Source organism: Physella acuta, unplaced genomic scaffold (genome assembly GCF_028476545.2).
Source record: "Physella acuta isolate Inbredline_101_S28 unplaced genomic scaffold, ASM2847654v3 ptg002539l, whole genome shotgun sequence".
NCBI lineage: Eukaryota > Metazoa > Mollusca > Gastropoda > Physidae > Physella > Physella acuta.
This window is the reverse complement of record NW_026734006.1, coordinates 45,450-67,378: the sequence shown is the minus strand read 5'-3', so window position 1 is coordinate 67,378 and position 21,929 is coordinate 45,450. Positions and strand designations below refer to the sequence as shown.

The following is a 21,929-nucleotide window of genomic DNA, read 5'->3' as shown; positions in this document are numbered from 1 at the left end:
TCTATATGGTGGGATGCAATGGGAGTTTGAGTTATGAAAAGGTAACGTGTCTTTGAATTATCCTTTTCTTTATGTTGCCGTGAACGTGAATTTTAGAGCTTATGTATGTGTGTGCGTACGTGTGTGTGCGTGTGTGTGTATGTGTTTGTTTGTTAGGATGTCGGTGAATACGCATGTGTTGGACGGGGAGTGGAGGGGGAGGGGTGGGGGCTACCATCTAGTACACTGTAACGTGAGCGCCCCACCACAACAGCACGCTGACGTCATAGCACGTGCTTCTCTGTAGTGAAAGGTATGTTGTTTTTTTTTTACCCCCCTCGCTAGTCCATGACGTCATGGAGATCCTTCCGATACACACGGGGGGAGGGCGGGGAGGGAGGTAGAGAAGGATGTAATTGGTTTACATTGGCGTAACAGACTACAAAACAATGAACTGGGGGAAGAACATAAGAAGAATGATCGGGGAATGTTTATAGCAGGACGATTGTTGTGTTGCTGTATAAAAGGGTAGAAAACGTTTGTTATTTTTACAATTTTTTTTGCTTAACTTGATTCCTCTTGCTTCGGTATGGATAGAAACTTGCGAACGAAATTTCGACCACTTCTACCAAAGCGGTTCTTTTTTGTGCTTACACAAAATGATTTTTAAAAAAATAGTTTCGATCTATGCACTTGTAAAATGATCAATGTTGTGAGTCTCTGATGTTAATCGATTTGTAACGTTTTCGTTTACTTTTAGTTCTACCGTAATATATATTTTCATCGTCGTTATCGTTGATACGTTTAGTTAAAAAGATGGATTTATTAGTCCAGTTAATAGTTGTTATAATGATGTTGAGGTCAGGGTCAGGGTCAGTGTCAGGGTCAGTGTCAGGGTCAGGGTCAGGGTCAGGTTTAGGTTCAGGTTCAGGTTCAGGTTCAGGTTCAGGTTCAGGTTCATGGTAAGGGTAAGGGTGAGGGTGACGGTGAGGGTGACGGTAAGGGTAAGGGTAAGGGTAAGGGTAAGGGTAAAGGTAAAGGTAAAGGTAAGGGTAAGGGTAAGGGGTAAGGGTAAGGGTAAGTGTAAGGGTTACGTTTATATGAGGTTGCGGTTGAGCGTTAGGGTTAAACAGCTTGCCCTTGTTACAACAATTTGACGTCGTTACAACTCTTTAATCTTTGTAATACATGTATTTGACTTTATAACAACAACTCTTTGACCTTGCTAATACAAGAGTTTGACCTTGTTATTACAAGAGCTACCGGACCTTGCTAATACAAAAGTTTAATTTTGTCAAAACACTTTGACCTTGCTAATATATGTAGTTTGACCTTGTCACTATAACATTTTGACTTTGCTAATACAAAAGTTAAATTTTGTTACAACACTTTGACCTTGCTAATATATATATATATATTTGAACTTGCTCAATATATCTATTCGATCTTGCTCATTTATCTCTTTGACCTTGCTCATATATCTATTTGACCTTGCTCATATATCTATTTGACCTTGCTCATATACCTATTTGACCTTGCTAATATATCTATTTGACCTTGCTCATATACCTATTTGACCTTGCTAATATATCTATTTGACCTTGCTCATATATCTCTTTGACCTTGCTCATATATCTATTTGACCTTGCTCATATAATCTATTTGACCTTGCTCATATATCTATTTGACCTTGCTAATATATCTATTTGACCTTGCTTATATATCTCTTTGACCTTGCTAATAAATCTCTTTGACCTTGCTAATAAATCCCTTTGACCTTGCTAATATATCTATTTGACCTTGCTCATATACCTATTTGACCTTGCTAATATATCTATTTGACCTTGCTAATATATCTATTTGACCTTGCTCATATATCTATTTGACCTTGCTAATATATCTATTTGACCTTGCTCATATATCTCTTTGACCTTGCTCATATATCTATTTGACCTTGCTAATATATCTATTTGACCTTGCTCATATATCTCTTTGACTTTGCTCATATATCTATTTGACCTTGCTAATATATCTATTTGACCTTGCTCATATATCTCTTTGACCTTGCTCATATATCTATTTGACCTTGCTAATATATCTATTTGACCTTGCTCATATATCTATTTGACCTTGCTCATATATCTATTTGACCTTGCTAATATGTCAATTTGACCTTGCTAATATGTCCATTTGACCTTGCTCATATATCTATTTGACCTTTCTCATATATCTATTTGACCTTGCTCATATATCTCTTTGACCTTGCTCATATATCTATTTGACCTTGCTCATATATCTATTTGACCTTGCTCATATATCTATTTGACCTTGCTCATATATCTATTTGACCTTGCTCATATATCTATTTGACCTTGCTAATATGTCAATTTGACCTTGCTAATGTATCTATTTGACCTTGCATATATATCTATTTGACCTTGCTCATATATCTATTTGACCTTGCTCATATATCTATTTGACCGTACTCATATATCTATTTGACCTTGCTCATATATCTATTCGACCTTGCTCATATATCTCTTTGACCTTGCAGGTGAGCTGCTGACCGTGATCAGACAGAACGAGGACGAGAACGTGAGGTTGAGGAGGGAGGTGAGGTCATTGAAGACACAGCTGAGGGAGATGAAAGAGGAGAGTCGGAGGGTGGAGCTAGAGCTGTTACAGGAGTTGGACATGCTGCACGATAAGAACAGCGTCATGAGGTGGGTGTGTGTGGGGTGGGTTCGGGGGGGGGGGGGGGGGTGTGGGGGTGGTGGGTGGGGTGAGGAGGGTGGAGCTGGAGCTGTTACAGGAGCTGGACATGCTGCACGATAAGAATAGCGTCATGAGGTGGGTGTGTGGGGGGGGGGATGTGAGGTGGATGTGGGGGGTGTTGGTGTTGGTGGGGTGAGGAGGGTGGAGCTGGAGCTGTTACAGGAGTTGGACATGCTGCACGATAAGAATAGCGTCATGAGGTGGGTGTGTGGGGGGGGGGGGGTGTGAGGTGGATGTGGGGGTGTTGGTGTTGGTGGGGTGAGGAGGGTGGAGCTGGAGCTGTTACAGGAGTTGGACATGCTGCACGATAAGAATAGCGTCATGAGGTGGGTGTGTGGGGGGGGTGTGAGGTGGATGTGGGGGTGTTGGTGGGGTGAGGAGGGTGGAGCTAGAGCTGTTACAGGAGTTGGACATGCTGCACGATAAGAACAGCGTCATGAGGTGGGTGTGTGTGTGGGGTGAGGTGAGGTGGATGTGGAGGTGGTGGATTAGGTGGGGGTGGAGCTGCACGATAAGAACAGCGTCATGAGGTGGGTGTGGGGGTGGGGGGGGGGGTTGGGGTAAAGTTGGTGGGGTGAGGTGGATTAGAGGTGGTGTTGGGGTGAGGTTGTGGAGTGAAGTGGGTTGAAGTGGGTTGGGGTGGTGATGGGGTGGGGTGAGGTTGGTGGGGTGAGGTTGGTGGGGGTGGTTGTGGTGGGTTGGGGTAGTTGTGGTAGAGTGAGGTGAGTTAGAGGTGGTGATGGGGTAAGGTTGGGTTGTATTGCTGTAGGGTGTTGGTGGTGTGTGTTGGGCTGTGATTTTTTTTTTATTGGGTGAGTTCGATTTAGTTGGGTTAGTTTAGGTGGGGTTTGCTGGGTTTTGTAGTTTAGGGTTTTGTTCGGTTATGTGGATTTATTTGAGGGAGTGTCATTATTTTCGAGTGTTTGGAAACCTTAAGGTTTGAGTGTTAGGAGCGGTCGGCGTGGTCTAGTCGGTATAGCTCGGGCAGATGACGCTCGATAACTGGGGACAGCCACTCTTCTAGGAGAGACATTTCCAAAATCAAATAACTGCTGCCTTGTAGTTTGTTCTTGGTTGGACAAAGGCTATGGAAGCAAATCCAAAAAGAAAAGCAGGCTGATACCGGAGTCAACGGCCTACATGGCGCATAACCAGTTTACACGTATACTTAATTGTGATGGAGGCGTGGTCGAGTCGGCAAAGCTCATGGTTGATAAATTCGAAAAAAAAGTCTCGAGTTCAAACCTTCTGGCAGATAAGGCTCGATCCCTTCCAACACTAAAAATTAAGAACGAAGAAGAAGAAGTGTTCGGAAAATTTAAGATTCCAGTGTATCGGAAACTTTAAGATTTCTGTGTTCGGAAACTTGAAGATTTCAGTGTATCGGAAACTCTAAGATTCCAGATATAGCTTGGAGACTATAAGACCACCCTCGTATAACGTACATCAGAAAACATGTCAAATCATCTAATGGACGAGGTAAAATCGCTTCCAGGCATACGATGTGCAGGCTTTAACACGATATAGAGACAACGTGGCCAGATTTTTCCCGAATGTCAAGCCCAGTATAATTTTGAACCAGACAAACATTTATCAATGATTCCTACCTGGCTATAAATCCCAGCTGGTGTAATCTAATTACCTGGCTACACCTGAGGCATACACCAAAACACGAGAAAAAATTTGAAACCTCGCGAGAAGAGATTAAATCTCACCTCGGTGACGTCATCGAGATTATCTAGATAAAGATTAATAGTGTTATTTTAAAGAGTCAGATTGTAGTGATTCGGTTATAAATGACTTTTCGAGTAATGAAGTTTTATAATCTGATTTGTGTTCATTTAATTAGAGCAGTTAAAAAATGCATGTGGGATTTTCATGGGTGTTCTTCGTTATTTGAGTGCTCTGAAAGTCTTTAAAAAAAAATACGTTTCGATGTTATGTTATTTTTTTTTTTATTTTTTTTTATGAGGGGTAAAAATGGAATATTCTTTTAAAGATTAAAATTTGACTTGGTCGAGTAGAGAAAAAACTTGACTTGGTCGACCAAAGTTAAAACTTGACTTGGCAAGGTAAAGATTAAAACTTGTCTTGCACTGTTTTCGTAACAAATATAATATATAGGCCTATAATATATATATATATATATATATATATATATATATATATATATATATATATATATATATATATATATATATATATATATATATATATATATATATATATATATATATATATTTGTGTGTGTGTATTTTTAGTAATTAAGGGTTAACAAAACATCATCTCTACATACACACGATAAATATATTGATATGTATATATATATATATATATATATATATATATATATATATATATATATATATATATATATATATATATATATATGTGTGTGTGTGTGTGTGTGTGTGTGTGTGTGTGTGTGTGTGTGTGTGTGTGTGTGTGTGCGTATGTGTATGTGGGTATGTGAATGTGCGTGTATGTGTATGTGTGTGAAACACCCCCCACTTAACAAAAACCCTGTCTAGGCCGCCATACATAACACCTCTACACAAAAACCCCAGCTATGAAGTTAACCTGTCCCCCTTAACCTCCTCTCAGCAACCTCCTGGACATCATCAACGAGAGAGCCGAGGCGGCCGAGGAAGAGCTGGAGCGACGGGACAACGAGGACACCGCCCGCTCCCCCGCCCGCAGCGCCAGTAACGTTAGCCAAGTGTCCGCCCTGAGCGACACCAGCATGGGCAGCGACGAGGTGTTCCTCAACGCCCACGGGAACAAGGAGGGCGTGGTGACCCGCGACTGGGAGGTAAGGACGTGTGTGCTGGAGTACACGGAGTTCCGAGAGGTTAATATTAGCATTGCTTTTAGACGTGTCCTGTGGCTTGTGCTGTGTGGTTTTGTGCTGTGGTTATGTGGTGTGTCATGTGTTTGTGTGTGTGGATTGTGCTTTGGTTCTTTAGGGCGCAGAGTTTCTTTCAGGCAACTTTAAGACGGGGGAAAATATCCCCCAACCACCCCCACCTTCATCCCCCCACCCCCAAAAACACGCCTATCCCCCCCTCCCTCCCCCCCCCCCCGTATAAAATGATAATTTATGTAGAAGATATACAGTTTTATCAGTGTCCGCCACCCCCTGGAAAATTTCAAGTACCCCCACCAGCAAGTTTCAAGTGCCTTTCCCCCCCCCCCCCCCACCACCCCCAGAGAAAAAGGCTGAAAGAAACGGTGTGTTCTCCCATATGAGTTTGGTGCGTTTTGTAGTTAACGTTTGTCCTGTGATGTTTCGTATGTTTTATTATATGGTGTATTATGTTGTGTGTCATGTCATATGTCATATGTGTCCTATAGTGTGTCTTGCGTTGTTTACTGTGGTGGGTCCTGCTGTAGTATATGTCATGTTTACTGTAATCTGTCACGTGGTATGCCTGTTTCCTGTGTCATATCTATTGTGACATGTGTTGTGATGTGTTCTATGGTGTGCCCTGTTGGTTGTCCTATATTCTTTGTACTCTGTCTTGTGATGTGTTCTATGGTGTGTCGTGTGCTGTGTCCAGCTTTATGCCCATGTCACGTCATATATGTTGCTATGTGTTCTATGGTGTGTCGTGTGCTGTGTCCAGCGATGTACACATGTCCTGTACCCTCTCGTGTCGTGACGCAGTTGCCACGGTAGTTCTATCGCCTAGAATAGTTCCTCAAACTCCTCTCAAAGACCGAGGCCTTGTCTGTTTGCCTAGCGTGACAACACCTGACTGTTTCTAAACCTCTACCAAAAGAAATGATTTAAGATGTTATTCTTTCACCCTCACAGCTACACGGGAGATATCCAGTGCTGTGATGTTAAAGACGCAATGCATAGCAATGGCTATGTATATATATATATATATATATATATATATATATATATATATATATATATATATATATATATATATATATATATATATATATTTATATATATATATATATATATATATATATATATATATATATATATATATATATATATATATATATATATATATATAGCCCATGCTTATTCACTTACCAGCAGTAATTTCAAAATATTTAAATTATTATTTCATTTTAGCCTATTTTCATTAATATACGTAACCTTTTAACACGGAGTATCTTCCATCCCCCACCCCCTCCCGACACACCCACCATCTTTTAGACGTAAATGCGTCTATAAATAAAATAAAATGTTATAACTTCTTTTTACAATATAATTAGGCCATACAGTCTCAAGTCTTAACGACTTCCCATCCATTATAAAAGAAATTCAAATTATTTCCTTGGCCCATTTCACATTTTACAGCTAGCATCTCTATTCCAATTTTTTATTAATTAAAAATCAACTTTAAAACGGTCTTTTTTTTAAATTTTAAACAAACGTAAATTCTCTTATCACCATGAAACATGTAAAGCCACCATTTTTTTTTTACTTATCTTAATCGTGTGTGGTCTATGAATGAGACACACAACAGCTCTTCCAAACCCATAATAGCCCCCCCCCTACTCGCACTCCTCCTTACACTGCCACAAGCACTATATTCAAATGCGACCCCTCCCCCCCCCACCTTAGATTTGTGAAAGCATTCACCAGAGTTGCAACGAAATAAAAGCAAGCGTCCGCCCCACACCGTCAGCGGTTTGTTGGTTTAGATTGTTTGCGGTTGTTTTCGGTTGTTTTCGGTTTTTAGCCTGTAATCTCTAAACTTGTACAAGCCCCGCTGTCAGGGTTTCTGCTTAATGCGGTGATAAATAAACATCTTGGCAACTACGTCATCCCAGTTACATAATTATACATTTATGTACACCTTAAAGATTATGTTTTTATGGATTTAACACATATATTCGAATGCTTTTTATAGAATTAACACAAAAAATAGTAATATTTTAATAACTATTTTTTAAAATGATAAATGAAACTAATGAATTATCATACTGAATTGTCGTGCTAAATTTCTACTAATTATTAACTAAAATTTAACTCTAACAATAAATGGGAGACGTATACATTATAGTAAAAAAAAATTTAAGTATAGATCAACATGAACGATTTTTGCAATTTGGGATTTGTTTAGAGCCAGAAAAAAAATTGTAATGAACTAGTCCGTCGTGTTATAAAATAATTTGAAACAAGTTATCTGAGAAAAGATGCTATATCTGGCAGATGGAGTAGAGTCCATCTGTTTCTATATTGTGGCTAGAATAAAATACCGCCTACATTCCGAAGGAATCTGTCGAGCACTCATTAAAACTTTGTGGGTTGTGACTTATTATAATTTGTTAGCTGTGTTTCACTCGAAGCTGTGCGGTTGCGCGGGCGCGCACTAGTTTTGAACGAACCGCGCAGTCATCTTGTAAAATTCGTAGTACCTTGTATAAGATGTCTAGAACACTGTACACACAAAATACATGATGCACACTAACTTATTCCCTTTAGGAGGAACGTTGTTTGGTTTTTGGCTATTTTGCATTATGTTGTCAAAAGTACGGTTATTAGGCAGTTGCAGAAAATTTAAAAAAAAAATTACTTCAGAATATTAGAAGTATTTTGTATCAGGGAAGATACGAAACGGAGAACTGCGCAAAAAAAAGCAATAGAGCATTTTGTTATCTTAAATTGAGCATTATAGACATTAAACATTTGCAAAGAATGATCACATGTACACTGTAGCATAATAAAATATACTTCCACAAAAAATGACAATAAAGTGTATTCGTATAAATAATTCGCATTTGCGCTTTTTTTTCTGTCTGCGTAGTTTTCCATCGCGCAGTTTTCCGTGTACGCAATTTTTTTGGGAACGTTGCAAAATACCGAAACGTTATAGAGAATTCTAATTTTTATAACCTAATAAGCATGAGAGCGAGAAATATATCTGACCCTCGGCTAACCTTTCATTAACCCCACCCATGTTACGCCCCTCTCTTACATAACTTTAAAACTAACGACCTTTGACCTACAGCCGGATAACTTTCAACAGCCCATCTGCTCTTCTTCTTCTCTTCCCCCCCCCCCCCCCCTCCCTCCCACTCCCCCAGTCCAAACTCAAGGTCAGGATCGAATCCCTGGAACGTCTGCTGGCCGAGGAGCGTCAGAAGGTCAGCATGGCGGAGAAGAAGCTCTTGCTAGCTGGCATCAACACCATAGCGCCGTCCGTTTCGGATGACGTCAAACTGCGCATGCGCGAGAAAGAGCTCCTGCAGGAGGAGGTAAGTCAATCCGTCTACCCTTTGGGCGAAGAAGTTGCGTCCCCTTTTGTCTCAGCAAATGTGTGTTACGTCCCGTGTTTCTGAAATTTATGTAACCGTTGTTTTTTTTTTACTTCGTTTTGTTTCTTGTTACGTGTTGTGGTTTTTGAAATGACGTGAGTCCTTGGTGTGGGTCTAAAGTCGGTGTGGCACCAACCACGTCTCCAGAGAGAAAATACAATTCTTTAAAGAAAAGGGTCAAATGTACGAATTTTGTTATAACAATAAATAGAATTAAAGATAAATAACTTCGGGATCTTGCACGTAATTTAAAAAAAACTCAACACGGTAATCACTGACTCACACCCTGTCCAATGGTCTGGTAAATATGTCACCAACCAGTTCTACGGCTCAATAAAACCTGTATGAGCCATAGAGCTGGTTGGTGACCTACTTACCAGCCCTATTATAAAACACTTCCGCGGACCACCTCATCTCTCGAGAAATCAAAAGGCGGCTGGGCATGGAACTGACCACGACAGTCCTTCATATGTCGTGGTCCTAGAACCATGTCAGCTCTACTTCTTTTGCCCTATCGGGCTGGTAACTAGGTCACAAACTTGTTCTATGGCTCATTCAGGTTTTATTGAGCCGTAGAACTGGTTGGTGACCTACTTACCAGCCCTATAGGCAGCCAGATCCCAAAGATTTTTTTTATACTATTTCTAGAGACCACCGCCCGCACCACACCACCCCCTTGCGTACTCACCCCCTCCCCCCCTCCCCCCCCCCCCCCCCCTGCGCATTTTCTTCTTCTTCGTTCTTAAATAATTCTTTACATGTTATGCGCCAAATGGGCCTTCGACTACTACATAAGTCTGCTTTTCTTTCTGGATTTGCATCAATAGTCTCTGTCCATTCAAGAACGTTATGCAAAGCAGAAATCGTTTGATTTCAGAGTTTTTATCACATGGGTCCAAACTCTGGATTATTGGGTTATCAATCGTGGTTTCTATCACCAAACCATACAAAGTTTTATAGAGTCTTAAACGAAACAGTCTGTAGACCGGCTTTGTTACGTATTTTTCCAACCATTTAATATTACAGGACCGCTCTTTGTTTGAATAGAATGATTTATTTCTTCACGTCTTGCTGTCTGTCAGTCCCAGAGGCGTAGCGACCCTTCCCGGCGCCTGGGGACGAACTTTCGATTTGCACCCCCCCCCAAACTTTCAATTTATTTTTCCAACCTATTTTGGCGCCCCCCCTAAGGTAGGCGGCCGGGGACATATGTCCCCCCGCCCCCTCGCTACGCATCTGGTCCGTCCCGTTAACTTACGCGACAGTCTTTGAGGGTGAGTATAGAACGCATCAACTCCACATTGTACTCATTATAGGAATGCGTGATCGAGTGTTAGAGCGCGCGATTGCTAACCTTTAAGGTTCGACTCCGCAGTACGACAATAGGGCTGGTAAGTAGGTCACCAACGAGTTCTACGGCTCATTCAGGTTTTATTGAGCCGTAGATTTGGTTGGTGACCTACTTACCAGCCCTATTTCACCTTGCTATCTGGATAGGGAAGAATATTCAGCTGGGCATACAACTAACCACAAAACATAGATTCATACGCCTTTGTAAAACCATCAACAGACGAACTCTGCTTCATCTACACACCTGCGGAAAAATACCTTTACTTCACAGTTTATGTCTTGGTATAAATTTGAACGGTTTGTTATTTAATTTTTTTTCCTTGCATTTCAAACGATGCTTTAAGCTTATCAAAATGTTCCAAGCCAAAAAAAAAGGAATAACTAGGTGCTAATTTAAAAAAAAAACAAGCCGAACTCTCATAAACAAACTGTTTCTACTTTTTTTAAATACACACTCTAGCTCGCTGCCCGTTACCATGGAAACGTATGTAACATAAATACAGCCAAGTAAGGAGATGTGGGGGAGAGATGGGGGAGGGGAGAGTGGGGTAGACAAATATGTAGAGGTTTACTTTTGCAGAGACCGAGATTTATTTTAAAGAAGGGGGGACCACTCGCGAAAATATTTCACTTTAAATTAACGTCATTTCAAGCAACAATGGCGGCAAGGTGCACGCGGGCTAAAAATAGCGCGACTTTGTTGTTTGGCTGAGCGTGTTGTCACGTGTGCTGGTGTTGATTCACGAGTGATTTGTTTTTTTTCTTTTTGTGTGTGTGTGTTAGAAGTGTTCGCTATTTAGATGTTTCTGTGCAGTGGGTTGTTTTTTTTTTTTTTTTGCATGGAGTGTTGTAAATGTTCGTTGCTTTGTTCGCTGTTTACAGCTCCTGTTTATTGAAGCTGGAAAATTCTACAGCTCCCAAAACTGGTCTAAATTACATATCCCTATAACATTCGATACCACAGCTTCAAATGTTCGATACAACAGTTTCTAATGTTCGATACTTAAGCTCCTAATGTTTGATGCCACAGCTCCCAATACTGTTCGATACGATAGCTCACAATATTATTCGATACTACACCTCCCAATATTATTCGATACTACACCTCCCAATATTATTCGATACATCTCCCAATATTATTCGATACTACACCTCCCAATATTATTTGATACTACACCTCCAAATATTATTCGATACTACACCTCCCAATATTATTCGATACTACACCTCCCAATATTATTCGATACATCGACCATTACCAGTCCAAGAGACCATTTCTCAGACAACCATTCCCCCCCCCCCCCTCACACACAAACACACACACACTACAGCATATACACCTACCTTCCCCACTTCACCTCTTCACATATCGTTAGAAAAAAGCCCTTACCCCCTCCCCCCCCCCCCTTTCCTCCTCTGTGAAGCTCTATGTGAGCAACATAACTATCTCACACGTAGGCCTATTCCTCTGCGCCTAAGTTTATAAAACGCTTTCCTTAATTAAATGTTTACAATGTTTAAAAACTCCACTAATTAAAGCATAATTAACTAAATTATTAAACAATAACTTATTAGAGAAATAATTGCACTTAATATCTCCATCATTTTCCCTGTCTTTAATTAATTAGCCCAGCATTGCCCATGAAATTAGTTAATTAGCCCATCATTATCTCTTTTTTTAAATTAATAGTTCCATCATTATTCTGTTTTCAATTAATTAGTCCCTCGTTATCCACCTGGTTGTGTGTGTTAGTGATGCCGTCGTTTTGCTTGTGTAACTGTGCGTGTGTGTGTGTGTGTGTCTGAGTGTCTGTGTGTGTGTTAGCGGGTGTGTATGTGTGTGTGTGTGTGTGTGTGTGTGTGCGTGTTCGCCTGATGGATGGTCTGAAGGAACTTTCCTGTGACTCCGCCCTTTTTGTCCTGTAGTCAGGGATAATCGCTAATTACCTTGTGGGTGATTTATATCGTTTTGATTGGCTCACATCCCCTCAAGGCCTCAAAGAGTTAATGAGGATAGCTGTCTAGGACATGCGCACTATAGTCTGATTATAAAATTTGTTACTTTTTACAAGCTTTTGTTTAACTCACTTCCTCTGTCTGTCTCTCTGTCAAGATCGAAACGGCCGAGCGAAATTGCAGGCACTTCTAACTGACAGATACGGTTCGTAATTGGTACGTGGGTCAAGACATGAAGACAACGCATCGTAACATTAAATTTGACTTAATTGGTGGCCTGATTAATTTTTTTTATGAAATAATTAAAATTTAAAAAAAAATACTTTTGTGGTCACCGTTGACGTATATTGAAATGTTTTAACGAACTCACCAGATTTAAATATAGCAACCACGTTACCTAATACGTGTTCCGTACTCCGAAACATGGTGCTGGTGACGCTAAGCGCAGTTAATTAGCGAAGTTGGTCTTGGTTAATGGTCCCCCCAATGTAGTACACATTGGGAACGAAGAAGAAGAAGATGCGCCTTTATCTTACTATGTGTGTTTATCTGGCGTTTGATATGAACAAACGTGAACGCTACAAAAGTTATCTACCCTTGGGGGTATTAGAAAGGAGTTGCCTTTCTTAATATTTGTTTTCGTTCAATTTAAACATAATAAATAACTGTATATTTTATTTCATTTTCAAAACAAACGGAATTTCTGAGTTCAAGGTCATAGCGGAACGGTCACCGTGACACGCACTTCCGTTTCTTGAAATAATTAGCCGGATTTTAATTTGATTAAAAAATTAAGTTATTCGAAGCCTTTGAGGTTTTATACTGCTGAGGTTACTGTGTGCTATTTTAATTGGGAAATGTGTTTTTCATTTCTGCAGTTGCGTAATTTGTAAGTGTGAGAGGGGGGGGGGGGTAATTTTTTTATTTTTATTTTGACTTTGATAAAGCGAACATTTATTTAATGGTTGGTTGCCGTAGTTTGATTGGATGGTCTATTCTAAATGTTAGGTGTTAGTTTTTAAAAAAAGTGGGGTTGGAGGATTTATGTCATTTTGGGAATGGTGTTATAGTAAATGAAGGTGTTAGTGGTAAGATGTCATTTTGTAATATTAATGGTGTCTTTTTCGTACAAAAGTAGGTGGTGTTTTTTTCCGTACAGAACTTGGTGGTGTTTCTTAAATAGCTCTTAGTGGTGTTTTTATATATTAGTAAGTGATGTTTCTTATATAGATAGGATAGGACGGCGTGGCCGGGTGATAGAGCGCTCGACTAGTAACTCACAGGTCTCGAGTTCGAATCTCGGTCTCGTGAAGGGGTGAAAGGTGCTAAGATAAGGATGGGGGTGTGATATACCTAAAATAGGTGGGAGGGGGGAGTAATAACGTTTTTATTAAGGGTACGGGGTGTTAGAGATATGATATGCGAGGATGTGTGAAACAGCTAAGATAGAGGTGTGATATGACTGAAGTAGGGGTGGGTAAGTTACACATCTTTTAGTACGGGTGGGGGTGTTACGACTGTGAGAGTGATGAGGATTTGATGCAGCTCTGATAGGGGTGCGCTACTATTGTGATGGGGGTGGGGGCTGGATACGGCTATGATAGGGGTTGTGTGTTATACAGCTATGAGATAGTTTGGGTGTGTTACAACTATGAGAGTTTTTATATAGGTGAGGGGTGCGACGCTGCTGTGATAAGGGTGGGGGTGGGATACGGCTATGATAAGGATTGTTATACATATAATCTTGGCGTGGGGTGTGAGACAGCTATTATAGGGCAAACAAACAAGACCAACAACGGAAGGTGAGATTGATCAAGTCGCCGGGAAGTGAATTGAGCTGAGCCATGCATCTGGATCATCGCCAGAATAGAAAGAAAAAAAAAAGACAGGCGGGAAAGGGAGACAACCCATAAGGCTCGTTTTGGTAGGGGAGGCTAACGATACTGTGTTAGGTGTTTTGTTTTGTAGATGTTAATTATAGTTTACATAGCTGTGCCTATATTCTATCCCCTTTCTTCTCTTATACATTTCTACTTGTCTCTTATTTATTAATAATTTCTATTCTGTTTTTTACTTATTTTTGCTGTACTTTTTTATTTATTTGAGCGTAGGCTAAACGTATTAACTGTTTTTATTATAGTATTGTCATGGTATATATGGTTGATTGAGACTTTAATTACTGTTGGCGTTATAGCGGTTGCAGTCTTTAAAATTTGTTTAAATTTAAAAATATATATATATCGGTTGTATTTAGAATCGTTCGAACGTCTTAGACTGACTTAAACACTCACTCAATTACAGCTTCCATTATCAAAGTAAGTTAGTGAGAAAGAAATAGCTATTAATGTAAATCTACAACAGTCCTCATATGTCAAATAATGAGCATGACAATGCGTTAACGGAAGAATTCTGGACAAGGATAATATACTCTATCAATAGTACATGTCTGAGGCATGGAAAAATAATAATTAAATATGTAAATAACCCTACAAAACGGTTTTATTTTTTGTTAAGGAAAATTACTAAGAGCTCGCATATCTAAAGTACTAAAAAAAATTTCATAAAAATACGTTTTAATAACAAGCTTTTATGTACTTGCACTAAAAAGGAGAAAATAAATTATAGACTACTATTTAAATAAGTATAAAGAAAACCGTGGGTCACTTTAGTATCTATTGGATACCTTTACTAATGTTTAGGATTAGGAAGACACCCACGCTTTTCTTTATAGTTATTTAAATAGTAGTCTATAATTTATTTTCTCCTTTTTAGTGCATTAGTACATAAAAGCTTGTTATTAAAACGTTTTTTATGAAATTTTTTACGTGAATTTTGTGACTCGTTTTAGCAGTTACATGAGGTTTTACATTGTTTTATGTCGTTTTTACATTGATTTACTGGGTTTCTTTTTACTTGGAAAATCGAATGTTAATTAGACAAGTTTGGACTCGTCATACTTACAACTAAGTTTTAACAAAACTATTTGTGTAAACTGGTTATTTAATAGGCAACGAGTATTTGTAATTCTCCCTAAACACAGTACATATTATTTGGGTCCAACGTTTTGCGTTTATTTACAGAAACAAGGGGTTTAAATATATCATTTTTTTTTTAAATTAGTGTTGGTCGCGCTTGGCGAATTCTTGGCTAAATGTTTAAAGCAGGTGTTGTGTGTACGTGTGTGTGTGTGTGTATAGGTATGTGCGTGTGTGTTGGCTGATGTGTTGTATGTGTGTTGACTCGTCTTCTTTTAAAAATGGTATGTGTTCGTCTGGTGTACTGTATTTTATCGTGTATGTTACCTATTGTCTTATGTGTATTTTGTCTTACGTGTATATTGTCTTACGTGTTATATGTTGACTTCTGAGTGATACAAGTGTTTTCTAGTTATATCTGTCTTGCGTGTTATATATATGTGTGATATATATTGTCCTTTGTTATATATTGTCTTGTGTTATATATTCTCTTGTTTTATATATTGTCTTCTATGTGATATATGTGTTGTCTAGTGTATCGCTTGTTTGTTAACTGAACTGCATATAGCAATCTGGTTAGAGAATAGATAACGCTATTGAACAACTCTTGAAATTATTAACATCACTGACCGAAGAGTTACCCCCCTTGTTGAAGTAGTCTAAATACCGCGGACGTATATGGCTACTAAACTCCAAAATATTGAAAACACTAGATCGAATGCAGGGCGTAATCGAGCCTATTTTTTGCTAGTATCGATATCACTCTTCTAACCCTTGAACTTATCTTTACCCTTGCTCTAACCTTGTCCCTCACCCTTTAATTCCATTCCTAAACTTAGCAGCATTGTCGTCGTCTTCGTTATTCATAGTAATACATCAGAGAGGGATTTCCTCTTACACGATTGAGTATTACATGTCAACATATTATGACAAGCGGAACCAGTGGCGTAGGCAGGGGGGGGGGGTCATAACCCCCCCCCCCATAGACCCCTCGGTATATATATAAAGTTTATGGGGGGGGGAGGGTGCAAATCGAAAGTTTGAGGGGGGGGGGGGGGTGCAAATCGTAAGTTTGAGGGGGTTGCAAATCGAAAGTTTGTCCCCGGGTTTATATACTGCTAGAAAAATTTTTGATTTTGTAGTTTTTCTCTCCTAGATGGGTTGCTGCTCCCATCTAAAGAGCTTCATCTGCCTAGGGTTCAAACTCGGGACTTTTGGAGTTAGTATTTATGAGTTCTCCATCCCGACCAAGCTGTACCTTTCTTAAAGCAATACAGTCAGGGAAAATATCCGCGCCAATAATTTACTGTTCAGACAACTTTTTTTGTTTGTTTTTTTAAACAAAAATTTTTCAAAAGAATTTGTCCTCTACACGTGTGAGAGAGTTAGTTTTGGCACTAATGCACCCCGCCTGTTTATTTTTCCTTCAACCTTAAAAGATTACCCAGACGGTCGAAAAAAATAATAATTTTAAAACAAAATCCCCCGCCACCTGCTGAGCCTGATGTACTTGCATCACGTGTTTAATAAAACATGGCGGGCAGACAATGAACAAAAGGGGCCAATCCCCACGCTGAGCCCGCGGGCTATTTTTAGACACGCGTGGAGCTATTTCTGTCCGGGTAATTTGACGTCACTGTCAAACATTCCGCCGTTGAATAATGACTGGGCGTTGACCTAAGATAAAGGGGGAGGGGGGGGAGGGGTGGTGTTGGCTAAGGATGTGGACGACCTTCACCTTGTTTTGTTAAATTAAGATTTAGTTTTTAGCTGAGCTAGACTGATACAGTGAGTGCTAAATCTGGTCTAACAGCACCTGTCTAATACAGTCGGTGCTAAGCAGAGGCGTAGCAAGGGGGGGGGGGGTGACGGGAGGGTACATATGTCCCCGGGCTCTGACCGTAGGGGGCGCCTACATGGGTTGTTAAAAGCTCATTTTAGCTGCAGTTTTGCATTATAATTATAAAAAATATATTGGAGGGGGGAGCCAAATTGAAAGTTTGTCCCCATGCGCCGGGAAGGGTCGCTACGCCTCTGGTGCTAAGTCTATTTTAACAGCACCTGTGTGATACGGTCAGTGCTACGCTTGAGCTAATAGCACCTTTCTAGAACACCGCGCATATTGAAAAAAGCTCATTAGGGTAATTAATTGATGTAATTAACTAATAGACGCTACATTTGCCATGCTGAGATACCACAGCGCACTGACTTACCACATTTTGCGCACTCAATGCCACATTTTGCACACTAAATGTCATATTTTGCACACTCATTTACACATTTTGCACACTTAATATCACATTTTGCACACTAAATGTCACATTTTGCACACTTAATGTCACATTTTGCGCACTAAATGTCACATTTTGCACACTTAATGCCACATTTTGCGCACTCAATGCCACATTTTGCACACTTAATGCCACATTTTGCACACCAAATGTCATATTTTGCACACTCATTTACACATTTTGCACACTTAATATCACATTTTGCACACTAAATGTCACATTTTGCACACTTAATGTCACATTTTGCGCACTCAATGCCACATTTTGCACACTAAATGTCATATTTTGCACACTCATTTACACATTTTGCACACTTAATGCCACATTTTGCACACTAAATGTCATATTTTGCACACTCATTTACACATTTTGCACACTTAATATCACATTTTGCACACTAAATGTCACATTTTGCACACTTAATGTCACATTTTGCGCACTAAATGTCACATTTTGCACACTTAATGCCATTTTTTGCGCACTCAATGCCACATTTTGCACACTTAATGCCACATTTTGCCCACTAAATGTCATATTTTGCACACTCATTTACACATTTTGCACACTTAATATCACATTTTGCACACTAAATGTCACATTTTGCACACTTAATGTCACATTTTGCGCACTCAATGCCACATTTTGCACACTAAATGTCATATTTTGCACACTCATTTACACATTTTGCACACTTAATGCCACATTTTGCACACTAAATGTCATATTTTGCACACTCATTTACACATTTTGCACACTAAATGTCACATTTTGCACACTTAATGTCACATTTTGCACACTTAATGTCACATTTTGCGCACTCAATGCCACATTTTGCACACTAAATGTCATATTTTGCACACTCATTTACACATTTTGCACACTTAAAATCACATTTTGCACACTAAATGTCACATTTTGCACACTTAATGTCACATTTTGCGCACTAAATGTCACATTTTGCACACTTAATGCCACATTTTGCGCACTCAATGCCACATTTTGCACACTTAATGCCACATTTTGCACACTAAATGTCATATTTTGCACACTCATTTACACATTTTGCACACTTAATATCACATTTTGCACACTTAATGCCACATTTTGCCCACTAAATGTCATATTTTGCACACTCATTTACACATTTTGCACACTTAATATCACATTTTGCACACTAAATGTCACATTTTGCACACTTAATGTCACATTTTGCGCACTCAATGCCACATTTTGCACACTAAATGTCATATTTTGCACACTCATTTACACATTTTGCACACTTAATGCCACATTTTGCACACTAAATGTCATATTTTGCACACTCATTTACACATTTTGCACACTAAATGTCACATTTTGCACACTTAATGTCACATTTTGCACACTTAATGTCACATTTTGCGCACTCAATGCCACATTTTGCACACTAAATGTCATATTTTGCACACTCATTTACACATTTTGCACACTTAAAATCACATTTTGCACACTAAATGTCACATTTTGCACACTTAATGTCACATTTTGCGCACTAAATGTCACATTTTGCACACTTAATGCCACATTTTGCGCACTCAATGCCACATTTTGCACACTTAATGCCACATTTTGCACACTAAATGTCATATTTTGCACACTCATTTACACATTTTGCACACTTAATATCACATTTTGCACACTAAATGTCACATTTTGCACACTTAATGTCACATTTTGCGCACTCAATGCCACATTTTGCACACTAAATGTCATATTTTGCACACTCATTTACACATTTTGCACACTTAATGCCACATTTTGCACACTAAATGTCATATTTTGCACACTCATTTACACATTTTGCACACTTAATGTCACATTTTGCACACTAAATGTCACATTTTGCACACTTAATGTCACATTTTGCACACTTAATGTCACATTTTGCGCACTCAATGCCACATTTTGCACACTAAATGTCATATTTTGCACACTCATTTACACATTTTGCACACTTAATGTCACAATTTGCCCACTCAATGTCACATTTTGCACACTAAATGTCACATTTTGCACACTTAATGTCACAATTTGCACACAAAATGTCACATTTTGCACACTTAATGTCACATTTTGCACACTAAATGTCACATTTTGCACACTCAATGTCACATTTTGCGCACTCAATGTCACATTTTGCACACTCAATGTCACATTTTGCGCACTTAATGTCACATTTTGCACACTTAATGTCACATTTTGCACACTTAATGTCACATTTTGCACACTTAATGTCACATTGTGCACACTTAAACAGCTCAGAGTACACTAAATTAGTCACACAAGTAACACACACCATAGCCACTTCGCACTCTGAGATGTTACAACACATTTAACTACTACATTTTAAATCACATTCAGCACCATTGTTTCTTTTGGAAATTTTCTAGGGCGGGAGTGGCTCTTGATAGTTAAATGTTTGTGAGGGGGCGGACTTTAATTTTGGGGGTCGGGCTCTGATCAAATTATAAAACTATATATTTTCTGTATAAATTATATAGTTTCTATTTCGTAATGTTGTGTGGGGGGGGGGGGGCAGTAAATGTGATTCGGTGTGGCAGTGTCACCCCCCCCCCCCCATAAAAAAACCAAAGAGATGCCGGCAAGAAACTTTGTTTAGTAGCGGTATAGTGTGCCAATTCAGCATAGGGAAATTGATAAGTTGACTCCACAACACATGAAAATACTGTAATACAGCCTACATTTAAATCACACTTCCTACTATATGAAAACACACTAACAAAGTCAACATTAAAATCACACTTCACACTATATGAAAACACACTAACACAGCCCTCAATAAAATCAGACCTACTAATACGCGAAAATACAACACATACTAAATGAACACACCATATGTACGCATATGAACTTTACACACTAACCTTTTTACCCAGCATAGGCTAGTCTTTCCTCATCAAGGTAATTAAGTAATTAAACTAATTTCGATGCTTACACAAGAACCGCTGTGGTTAGTGCTCAGTGCAGCTGTTGTTCTGTTGTAAAAACCTCGCACACAATTTTTTCTTCTATTGGTGTAAGTGTTCAATTTTTTTTCTTCTATTTTAAAACTATACTTGACCGAAATGTAAGTATAAGATGCCTTACTTGATAATATCTGTAGATACATCTGTGCTAAAAGATAGGGCAAATTCGATATTGTTTGGTGGTTTGTTTGTTTGTTGTTGTTGCTGCTGTTGTTGTTTGTGGTGGTGTTGTTGTTGGTGGTGGTGTTGTTGTTAGTGGTGGTGTTATTGGTATTGTTGTTGGTGTTGTTGTTGGTGGTGGTGTTGTTGGTTGATGTTGTTGGTGGTGGTGGTGTTGTTGTTGATGGTTGTGTTGTTGGTGGTGGTGTTGTTGTTGTTTTTGGTGGTGGTGGTGGTGTTGTCGTTGTTGTTGTTGTGTTGGTGTTGCTGTTGGTGTTGTTGTTGGTGGTGGTGGTGGTGATGATGTTGTTGGTGTTGTTGTTCTTTTCCCGTATAAGGTTAAGTTTAGTGTTAGGTTAAAGTTGGAGCCATGCTTACTGTAACGATACAACTCCTTGTGTAATACAGGGAAGTAACCCAGTACTTAGTGAGCAGGTTATGTATCGGTATCAGTGTTAAATATTTATAAGTTTTACGTTTATATATTTTTTGTAATTTGCAGTTAATTTATTTAAAATACTGTTAAGTTACAATAAATAATTTATTATTAAAATGTCAATTTTGTTTATTTAAACTGTTATTTGGTTTCGTACGCTGTGGTTATTTCAATTCAAGTTAAATTATGGTTATTCAATACGTGCCTCTGTCCCTATATTATAGCCGTGCTTAGAATTCAGTTTTGTCTGTATATACTTAATTCTTCCAATGCCCGGTACGCGCAAAAACGGGATGCGCTACTAATACTCAGATGATGTGGGACTAATCCAACAATACTAAAAATAAATCATAAAATATTGGACCCGCATCTCACAATAAAAACGCCCCCCCCCCCCCCTTGTGTCTATTGTTTTGTTCGCTATTCACCGTGTATATTGTTATTTAGCAATGTTTGTAAAATGTTTGTCCTACTTGATTATATTTATACTAATCATGGATAAGGCAATAATCCGTACACACTGCAAGCACTCAGTCCTTCTGAGTAAGAAATGATTATTATATAGACAAAGGCCTTGTGGCAAAACATATACCACAACCGCTGCCAATTGTGGTTATTATTGTAGACAATCGCCCAGAAGAGACAAACTTCAGGAATTTGCTGAGTAAAATAAATTGCTGTTTATTAAGCAAAA

At 39.0% G+C, this 21,929-nt stretch overlaps 1 protein-coding gene across 3 annotated transcripts in view; it reads left to right on the top strand.

Annotated features, from left to right (window-relative positions):
- Positions 1 to 2,533: 2,533 nt before the first annotated feature.
- The window catches only part of LOC131933515 (trichohyalin), a gene marked incomplete at both ends in the record, with an annotated part of 63,378 nt that continues 43,982 nt past the window's right edge, over positions 2,534 to 21,929 (top strand). For 2 of the 3 annotated variants that reach the window (XM_059290263.1, XM_059290262.1), the window contains 3 exon segments: positions 2,534 to 2,702; positions 5,359 to 5,605; positions 8,812 to 8,982. In XM_059290263.1, the coding sequence (XP_059146246.1) occupies positions 2,534 to 2,702; positions 5,359 to 5,605; positions 8,812 to 8,982 (587 nt within the window). 3 annotated transcript variants of the gene reach the window in all.